The sequence below is a fragment of the Oreochromis niloticus genome, linkage group LG11 (genome assembly GCF_001858045.2).
Source record: "Oreochromis niloticus isolate F11D_XX linkage group LG11, O_niloticus_UMD_NMBU, whole genome shotgun sequence".
Lineage (NCBI taxonomy): Eukaryota > Metazoa > Chordata > Actinopteri > Cichliformes > Cichlidae > Oreochromis > Oreochromis niloticus.
Genome location: NC_031976.2, coordinates 36,610,779 through 36,621,146, shown reverse-complemented (window position 1 = coordinate 36,621,146; position 10,368 = coordinate 36,610,779). Strand labels below are relative to the sequence as shown.

General features: G+C 45.0%; 2 protein-coding genes across 4 annotated transcripts; both read right to left on the bottom strand.

The window, feature by feature from the left end:
* Nucleotides 1–1,098: 1,098 nt before the first annotated feature.
* Nucleotides 1,099–4,011, bottom strand: LOC106098742 (transposon Ty3-I Gag-Pol polyprotein). Of its 3 annotated transcripts, XM_019364718.2 has the most exons (3): nucleotides 1,825–4,011; nucleotides 1,560–1,622; nucleotides 1,110–1,168 (listed from the first exon to the last, which is right to left on the bottom strand). In XM_019364718.2, the coding sequence occupies exon 1, from the start codon at nucleotides 3,865–3,867 to the stop codon at nucleotides 2,362–2,364; it is 1,506 nt and encodes a 501-aa protein (XP_019220263.1). In that variant the 5' UTR covers nucleotides 3,868–4,011; the 3' UTR covers nucleotides 1,110–1,168; nucleotides 1,560–1,622; nucleotides 1,825–2,361. The 3 variants fall into 3 exon arrangements, with proteins under 3 accessions (XP_025767116.1, XP_019220263.1, XP_019220262.1); XM_025911331.1 differs by having other exon boundaries at nucleotides 1,099–1,252; nucleotides 1,560–4,011; XM_019364717.2 differs by having other exon boundaries at nucleotides 1,560–4,011.
* LOC106098743 (uncharacterized) lies at nucleotides 3,894–9,723 on the bottom strand. The gene is made up of 4 exons (XM_025911141.1): nucleotides 8,976–9,723; nucleotides 5,870–8,253; nucleotides 4,002–4,413; nucleotides 3,894–3,958 (listed from the first exon to the last, which is right to left on the bottom strand). Exons 1-4 carry the CDS (start codon nucleotides 9,721–9,723, stop codon nucleotides 3,894–3,896), a joined length of 3,609 nt encoding a protein of 1,202 aa, XP_025766926.1.
* Between the last annotated feature and the right edge of the window lie 645 nt (nucleotides 9,724–10,368).

Genomic DNA, 10,368 nt, shown 5'->3' with positions numbered 1-10,368 from the left:
TTGCTCATAGGGGGTCATATGATTGTTGGGTTTTTCTCTGTATTTATTATTGTGCTATCTACTGTACAATATAAAGCGCCTTGAGGCGACTTTTGTTGTGATTTGGCGCTATATAAATAAAATTGAATTGAATTGAATTGAATTGAATAGTCTGTGTCTTGTGAATTGTCTCTTGTTTCCTGTTTGAAGGGTCTGATGTCAGTGTATTGTGTTTTGCTTTCCCTGTCTCGTCTTGTCTATTACTCCCAGTTGTGTTCCCCACCTGTTTGTAATGTCCCTGTGTTCTTCTGTGTGTATTTAAGTCGTGTCTACCCGTGTACAAGTTGCTGTGTATTTACCGTGTTTCATAACGTGTGTTCCCCCTGCTATCAACCATCATCTACCCTCGTCTTCTTTTCGTCATGTTCAGGTTTGCTGTTTTGTAGTTTAGTTTTTTCCCAGTAGAGTTTAGCTTCTGTTCTGTTTTGAATTTTTCACCTTGTGCTTTACTTTACAATAAACCACCTTCACATCTCAGCGAGTGCCTGCATGTGGATCCTCGTTTGTTTCCTCCACACGGCGAATGGAGTGAGCCGTGACAATTAGAGCACTTCGCTCTCACGCTGCAGGCCTACTTGCTGTCCCTAGAGTATTTAAAAGTAGAATGGGAGGCAGAGCCTTCAGTTTTCAGGCCCCTCTTCTGTGGAACCAGCTTCCAGTTTGGATTCGGGAGACAGACACTATCACTACTTTTAAGATTAGGCTTCAAACCTTCCTTTTTGCTAAAGCATATAGTTAGGGCTGGACCAGGTGACCCTGAATCCTCCCTTAGTTATGCTGCAATAGACGTAGGCTGCCGGGGATTCCCATGATGCATTGAGTTTTTCCTTTCCAGTCACCTTTCTCACTCACTATGTGTTAATAGACCTCTCTGCATCGAATCATATCTGTTATTAATCTCTGTCTCTCTTCCACAGCATGTCTTTATCCTGTTTTCCTTCTCTCGCCCCAACCGCTCGCAGCAGATGGCCCCGCCCCTCCCTGAGCCTGGTTCTGCCGGAGGTTTCTTCCTGTTAAAAGGGAGTTTTTCCTTCTCACTGTTGCCAAAGTGCTTGCTCATGTAGCAGATTTCGAACGGTTGACTGCGTTGTGACGACAGACACAGACTGGCTGGAAACTGGATTTATTTCTAAAACACAAAGTGGAGCAGCAAAATCAGTGTCACACAGCAACAGCACGCCTCTGCTCATCCCAGTGTGGAGTCCATGCAGCTCTGCTTACAATATATAAAAGAAAATACAATCTATCAAAACAACGGTGTGGTTTTTCTCAACAGCCACATTTAAATCAAACGTTATAGTGGGGTAAAACAGAGACAAAGATGAAGCAAGGTGCAGTCAAAAATAAGCCACTAATAATAACTTATAATATTCAAATTCCCACTAAGATGGATCAAATACACAATACATATTCAAACAACTTTAACTTTTATCAACATGGCTGAAAATGCTATTCAGTGTGCAGCCTCAGATCATGAACTCATTATACACAGAAAACAAAAACTATACATTTACACATACCTAAAACACAAAGTGGAGCAGCAAAATCAGTGTCACACAGCAACAGCATGCCTCTGCTCATCCCTGTTTAGCACAAGTAAGGAACACATAAACGGATGGTGTAACAGATAAAAGGCAGTTCCAATTACTATTTTCCTCGTTCAAAGTAATCAAAAACACTTTGGGAGCTTTAAGCCAAAAGAACTAATACTTATTAAAGAAAAATACACCAAATTTAAGCGTATAATTTAATACAGGGAGAGGAGCTACAGAGAGTGTGCCTCACCAGTGTGGAGTCCATGCAGCTCTGGCTGGGAACCCCCACACATGCAGCATGTTTACAAGTGGTGTCACACTGATCAATGCCTCACTTCAACAGTGACATGTGGAACCTTAGTTTTACAAAAATTAAATTTACACAATAAAAAAAATAAACTATATACAATACAGTTTTGAGAATGTTCACACTCAGTATATTATATCCCAGCTACATACTTCCCCCTGAACTTCTCAAAACTCATTAGGTAAGGGTGAGCAACTGAGCATTGCAAATAACAATTTGTAACTGTCAGTGATCCGCAAATTTACTACCCGGCGATACATGCAACAAATGTGTCTCCCAACTCATGGGGAGAGTAAACAAAAGAAAGCTGTCCAGACCCCCTAATGTTTACTCGCAAGAGAAAGTGCCTTATACACTATCTTGAACAAACAATACAATGACAGCTACTATGTAATGAATATTACCCTGAGCTTGAAACAATCTCAAAATAAATGTTAACATCCAACATGAAGATCACCTAATATATGTAACAAGTAGTCCTCACAGAAATAGATTCTTGGCAAAGCTGCTGACCACATTGCCTGTTTGTAGATTCCTTTGTGTCATGTTTTGGATCAGCCTATTCACAGGCTTCACCATTCGGCCCACTCTCGTTCTGATCTCACCCACTGCTTTACTTTGGGGCACACTGCCAGGTTTCTTGAGGCTCCCAACCTCACTGGCTGGCTGACTTTCAGGATAACTGGTACTCGGTGGTGCTCTTTCCTCAACTAGGGTAGCGCAAATCCTGCTGCCATTGTCATCATCTACTTCAAGGTAAGCTGCTACTTCATTGTCAACACTGTGACTGTCCCGATGCTCCTCATCATCAAACTGCGCACAGATACTGTCCCCAACACTGTCACTCTCTTGGGGTCCTCTAAGAGCTGGGACACAATCATCTGCCATCTTAGCTACCCAGTGGGCTGTGCGTTCAGTACAGTCAACCTCACAATCAGCAACAGGAGATTCTCCATCAGATTGACTCTGCTCCTGGCCGAGTTCTGATTCACTGGCAAAAGACATCTCTGGTTCACCCTCAGATTCAATGGGCAGGAAATTAGCTTGCAAGAGCAAGTTCCTATGGACAACTTTCTCCTGTCCACTCTTGGTATTCCTGATGCGATACGTATGGCATGTGGGGTTCTTGGAGACCACAGTGTAGATGGTCGGCTCCCATCTATCAGCTAACTTCCTACGGCCCCGCTCGCCCTTGTTTGCCAAAAGAACACGATCCCCTTCCTCAATGTCAGCACCTTTCTGCTTTTTGTTATACAGGTCTGTTTGACGCTGCTGACTGATTCCGGTGTGAGTTTGAGCCAGTGTGAGTGCTTCTCTGAGGTCATCTCTCATTCTTTTGACATAACTGTCATAATCTGCTACATCATTGTCCCTTGCAACATTGTGGAACATGACATCCACTGGTAACCTGGGGACACGCCCGTACATTAGGAAGAACGGTGCATAGCCAGTGGACTCATGAGCAGTACAGTTGTAGATAAAAGTCAATGTCTGTAGCATTTGAGGCCACTTGTGTTTCTCCCTTGGAGGTAAGGCTCTGATCATATTTCCCAAGGTTCTGTTAAACCTTTCAGTGTGACCATTACCCATAGGGTGATAAGGTGTCGTTCTTGACTTTTGCACTCCAGCTACCTGCAGCAACTCTTGAATCAACTCACTCTCAAAACTGGCACCCTGATCTGAATGGATCCTTTGAGGGAAGCCATAGACGCAAAAATATCTGTCCCACAACTGACGCGCAACTTGTTTTGCCGTCTGATCTGAACACTGGAAAGCATGGGCCATCTTGGTGAAGTGATCAGTCACTACTAAAACATCCACACTCTTGCCTTTGTGATCTTCTGCGGACCAGAAGTCTATGCAGACAAGCTCAAGAGGACTGGTAGTTTTAATACTTTCTAGAGGGGCCCTCCCTTCAGGTTCAAGTGTCTTACTGATAACACAACGTTTACAGCACTTGACATGCTCACGGATGTCATGCTCCATGTTGATCCAGAAAAATCTCTGCCTAGCTAGATACAGAGTTCTGCTTTGACCCTGATGGCCAGCATCATCATGGACACCTGACAGGACTTGACTGATTAATGTGGATGGAGTCACATATTGATGGCGTTTTTTGCCAGTGAGCAGGTCTTTACTCACTATGTACAGAATACCATCCAGCATTTTCAATTTCTCCCACTGTTTCATTGTCTTTTGCACTTTATGTGACAGGTGAGCTCTTTCTCTACGTGATGGGCGCCGACCACGTATGACAAACGGAATGACTTGAGACAGTGTCACATCTGCTCTCTGCTCCTCCTGTAGCTCCTGAAGTGAGAAGGCAGACAAGGTGTTCTGGCCTAGTGAGGGAAGCCGATCTAGCTCTTGAGACAACCAGGAGATTGCTCTCTGTTTTGGACCTTGGTCCCACTCAGTGTGACCTGTGAAAACTGCGGAAACTTCATCATTAGTCAGGGAACAACATCCTAGACTCTCTGCAGGGGCTAAACACTCAACACTTTGGTGGTTGGCACTGAGCCTGAATGCATCCTGGGGCCTGTTCTTCGTACCTCGCTTACTACATCCAAGATCAAATGACACATCCAAGATCAAATCATCGCGCTAACTTTGAGCTCGCTAATCCGGTTCTCCGAACGCACCTGTTGTTGACGATGAGTATAGCTGGATGAAGTAATCTGAGATCACTGGGTGGCTTAAAAGGGGCTACGCATCGATAGTAGAAACATTGATCGGCAACCCTCTGATTGGTCGGCGAAGATGTCGAAGGAGCGCGCTCAGTATTTTACGGCAGCAGAGCAAGAACTCTTGATTGAGGGATATCAGGAGTTTCAGAGTTTAATTAAAACGCAGGAGAACACTGCAAAGGCTGCAAAAGCAAGGAGAGAGGGCTGGCAGAAAGTTGCTGACAAATTACACTCGTAAGTGATCCATGATATTACATTATATCATGTGATATTATATTATACCATATTATATTATATTACATCATATCCCCTTCCACATTAGAACCACAACAGGACCCACTAACATGGGAACTCTTGAAAAGAGACCCTGGAATAATCTGTTTGTTTGTTTATAACAGCAACCAAGAAAAGGGCAGAGCAAATAAAGACAGGTGGTGGTGCTGCACCCCCTCGTCACACCCCTTTTTGTACTGTGACATTTATTGACATTGTGGGTTTTTTTGTGTGTAGTTTGACATAACACTCCATCACTTTTACCTGTTCCCATGCAAGGGGTGACTGAAGCATGCACAGTAAGTCGGGAGTAAGTATATACAGTACAGTAAGTATATATATATATATATATATATAGAGAGAGAGAGAGAGAGAGAGAGAAAGTAAATAATACCCTCACGGGAGAATCGATATCTCTCTATGAGCACACCGTCGCGCCGAGCTAAAGGATCCCGTCTATCCCGCAATATACGCTAAATTCTGTAAACTCTCCTTATCAATCTTGCACCTTCCTTGCTCGCGTACAAACGGGCAGGACATGGCTGCGACAGACTTCCCAAATCCACCTTCGCTTTTTTAGCCGTGGTCTGTCATCTTGATTGCACGTAGTAATTTACTATTACTACTCTAAAATATGAATTACATCTGACATGATCTACTACATGTAATAGAATGATTAATAGTACATTTCCCTTTTTTTCGGAAATGACCTGTATGTATCTGTATGAAATCAATAAAAGAATCAAAAACATTATCTTTAGTTACATTGATAATATTTATTTATGGTAAAACAGTGGCGAAATATCGCTCTTGCTTTCATATAACTGCAGCGGACATACCTGAGAGGCCGCGATCTAATCCTGTTTACATAAAGTAAACCTGCTCCCGAGCAGGCTTACTCTTACGGATCTGTTGCTATGACAGCAAGTCCCAGATGAGCTTCGGAGAACCGAACGATCCAAGATCACGCGAAATCGTCAACATTCAAATCCGGCTAACTTACTTAGCGAGGTACGAAGAACAGGCCCCTGAACTGAGATTTCCTTGACTTGTTGTGACTCCTCTAACAGAGTTGCATAGGGTTCACTCATGAGTCTCTGACTAACACAATTATGAATGAACGGCTGCCTGCTCAGTGCATCTGCAACGACATTTTTACTGCCAGGAATATACTTGATGCTGAAATTGTAGGGGGACAACTTTGACACCCACCTTTGTTCACATGCATCAAGCTTAGGCTTTGTGAGAATATATGTTAGAGGGTTATTGTCTGTCCAGACTGTAAAGCTATGCCCCTTCAGCCAGTGGCTAAATTTGTCACAGACAGACCACTTTAGTGCCAGAAACTCAAGACGATGGGCGGGATAGTTTCTCTGTGCACGGGTGAGGGCCTTGCTGGCAAATGCAACAGGACGTGCTTTACTCTCGCCCTCTTGGACCTGTGACAACACAGCACCCAAACCGTCCTGTGAAGCGTCTGTTGACAAGATAAATGGTTTGTTGAAATCAGGGTGAGCAAGCACAACGGAGCCAAGGAGTGCAGCCTTCAGGTGTTCAAACGAGTCAACATGTTCCTTTCTCCAGTCACTTGGGCTGAGCCTCCAGAAAGAAGCAGCACCTCGAGCATTTACTTTTTTCCCTTTAGGAGCAGCAGTCAGGGTGAAAAGGGGCCTGGCAATCTTAGAACAGTCTTGTATGAAATGCTGGTAATACATTACCATGCCCAAAAATGACTTTATCTTCTTCTGAGATGGCGTGACCCCATCCTCCATCATGAGGTCACCCTCTGAAATAGCAGTGATCGCCTTAACCTTGTCAGGATCAGTCGAAACCCCTCCTTCAGTCACAACATGACCCAGAAATCTCACACTCCTCCTAAACAGATGACATTTTTTAGGAGCTAGCTTCAGTCTGTGAGCACGTAGTCTGCTAAACACAATCTCTAACCTCCTGAGAGCCTCTGCTTCACTGGGTGCATAAACAAGCAAATCGTCCAAGTAGCACAGCAGGGTTAGGAAGTTCTGGTCACCAAATATGCCCATCATGAGACGCATGAAGCTTGCCGGACTGTTGCACAGGCCTTGGGGGAGTCTGTTAAACTCGTAGAGCCCCATAGGTGTTGTAAATGCCGTTAGTTTTTTATCCTCCTCTGCCATCACAATATTGTAGAAACCAGAGGTGAGATCCATGGCACTGAAAATTGCATTACCTCCCAGGGCTGCCAGACAGTCTGACTGGTGGGGCAAAGGATGGGCATCCTTGATTGTGCGTGCATTCAACCAGCGGTAGTCCACGCATATTCTGAGATCGCCATTCTTTTTCCATACCAATACCAGTGGAGACGCCCACTCACTGTTGGATTTGCGGATCAGTTCACGCTCCTCCATCTCTGTGAGCACCTGTCGCAACTTGTGATACTGCCCTGGAGGGACGCGTCGATAGGGAAGTCTGAATGGCCGGTCATCAGACAGGTGGATGCGATGGACAAAATCCTTTGCCAGCCCACAGTCTAGTTTACTCTTGGAAAAAACATCCTCATATCTGTGGATCAGTTGTAGTACCTGAGCCTTCCATTGGTCTGAGACTTCACAAGAGTCAAGATCTAAATCTTCCAACCCCACCTTCTGCAGGCTGTCACGAAAGCTAGAGCAGGAGGGAGAGCTACTATGTGTGTCGCTACACACTGTCTGGCTCTGGACTTTAAGTGTCTCACCTGGATTTTGATCAGAGGCCACTTCAATATCTTCAACAGCTACACAAGTGGAGGCATCTGCCACCTTAGTGTTTCGTCTCAGTGTGATAGGTTTATCGCAGGTGTTCAGGATTCGAACAGGGACCCACCTATCGCCACTCATAGAAACCACAGTTCTGCAGACAATGGCACCTTTCTTATGAGTCTGAGATTTTGGTGGTTCAATCAGAATGGCACTGCCCTCAGAGAGGGGTGATGATGCTGGCAGTCTGCCCCATACAAGGTGTTCTTGCTTGGGGAGTAGAGTCACTGCCTGAGCTAGTTTGACAGTGCCAATGACATCTGGCATTTTGTCACCTCTCCACCTATTAATGCCAGACAGCATATTCAGAAACTGTACTATCTTGGGCGCTTCTGCTGATTCGGGTTTACTCAGGACTTGCCAAAAATGGGGAGACAGCCTGAAGTGTCTGAGAAGGTGTTTGATGACATTTGTCCCCAAAATTAACTGATCTTTCTGACCAGGGACCACTAGAGCGGGCACTCTGAACGTACAATCATAAACCTCCATCTTCAGCTCACATATACATTTGGGTTTAACCTGAACTCCACCACAGCCCACTAGCATAATGTCAGTGCGAATGTCGCTTAATTCCAGTGCAACCCCAGCGCTCTTTAATTCTTGCTCTGCCTCTTCGCTCAAAGTACACGCCATGGAACCTGTATCAAGAAGAGCCTGCAAAGAGACTTTATCATTCACCAATGCATTCGTGTAAAACAGGCTGTCTGCTTCATCAAGTCTTACTATGTTCTGGGAAAGTACAACAGTACCAGGTGGAGCACACTTCAGGCTTTCTTTGTATACAGTCTGTATGTCATCACTGGGATTGAGGGTCTCACACTCCTCGCTCACACTGTCCCCTCTCAAGTGCAAGCATCCTAGTTTCCCTGGGGACTGCTTTGTTGAGTAATGGGCTCAGTTGCTCTGGGGCAGTCTTTTCTCTGATGCCCAACCTCCAGACAACCTAGACATCTCCTTTCTCTCATGCAGTGAGTGCGTGTAGAGTGTGAGCTATTACCACAAACCTGGCATGAAGGGAACCTGGCTGAGACCGGAGGCTGTGGTTTGATTACGGGAGGGGCAGGCTGGTTAGTGCGCTCTAGCACCCTCTCTAGCATACTGAGCACGCGGTCTAGAGCACTTGAATCTGAAGCGACAACTCCAGCGGTCTTAACCGTGTTATCTTGGGAACACTTTACTGTACCTACTTGGGCATGGTTCAGTTCAAATTCAGGTGATTCACTTGTGGTTGTTGCAGTGGCCACTAGGAGGGGATGTGGTCTGGCAGAGCTCAGACTCTTCTTTTTTACATGGCACTCTCTTTGATGTTCATCAATGGCTTCCTGAACTTCCATTACTGACCACTTACTAATGGGCTTACATTTGAAGACACAGGCGAGGCTGGGATCAGGACAGTTTCTGATAAACATCATGGCTATTTCTGCCTCCATGTTCTCCATTTTGCCTCCCTGGCGCTGTAAGTGCCTATCAGCTGCTTCAGCTGCGATATTAAGTCTCACCCAATAGTCTACTGGTGTTTCTTTTGCACCTGGTTGGGTGGCATAGAAGTCAGCCAATGGTTGACAAGAACCAGGGCTCTCACTAAAATAACGCCTGAGTATGGCATAGATGGTCTCAGGGTTGGTCACCGCACCAGAAGATGAGTTGCTTTTCAAACCCACCCTAACAATGTTTTTAGCTCTGCCGAGGAGATGGTTCAAGATTTCATCCACTTGCATGGCTCCAGACAAACCTCTCTTCTGCAAATACACTTCCATCATATCTATCCACTCATGAACAGAGTACTTATCTGCGTCATCACCTCGGTACATAGGTGGGTCTTTGATATCTTGCCTGACCACTAGGTTCATTTTGGAGAAGTCGAGAGTGGTATCAGGGCCCTTAACTTTGGGAGACTCAGTTGGAGCTGTCTGGTTTGGACCAAGCGGGACTTGACTGGATAATAACCGACTAGCGATTGATTCACCTATCTGAGTCCCCAGCTCACCAATAAGCTCACGTAGCTCCTTGTGTGTGCTGTCATCACTCAAAGCAGGGGTTGAAAACTGGCGCCCATGAGCATTATTTTGAATAATGTCATCTGATTCTGATGGCTCATCATGAGACATTATGGACCTGTCCCTAACTTCATCTGCCCCAGACAGTCTCCAACCTCTCCCAGCAACTGGTGTGAAAAGGTTAAAGGAGCCTTGGCCCCTACCAGTCATGTTACTCACAGGAAATTAACAATAACTACAAAAACAATTGGAAACAGGAAAAATACGAAAGTGCTTATTACCCAGGAAAATACAACACATGTAAATGTAGCCCAGTTAAACTCTAACACATGTATCTGGGAGAAATGTCTACTAACAAAACACTGAGGATTTTTTTCAAAAGGATCCACAAGATAATTTGGCTGATATCGCAGGTGTCAGAAGTGTCCAGCTCAACCTCAGCGATCGGCAGCGGCTGATCAGATGGATCCGGGTCACGGCACCACTTTTATGTAGCAGATTTCGAACGGTTGACTGCGTTGTGACGACAGACACAGACTGGCTGGAAACTGGATTTATTTCTAAAACACAAAGTGGAGCAGCAAAATCAGTGTCACACAGCAACAGCACGCCTCTGCTCATCCCAGTGTGGAGTCCATGCAGCTCTGCTTACAATATATAAAAGAAAATACAATCTATCAAAACAACGGTGTGGTTTTTCTCAACAGCCACATTTAAATCAAACGTTATAGTGGGGTAAAACAGAGACAAAGATGA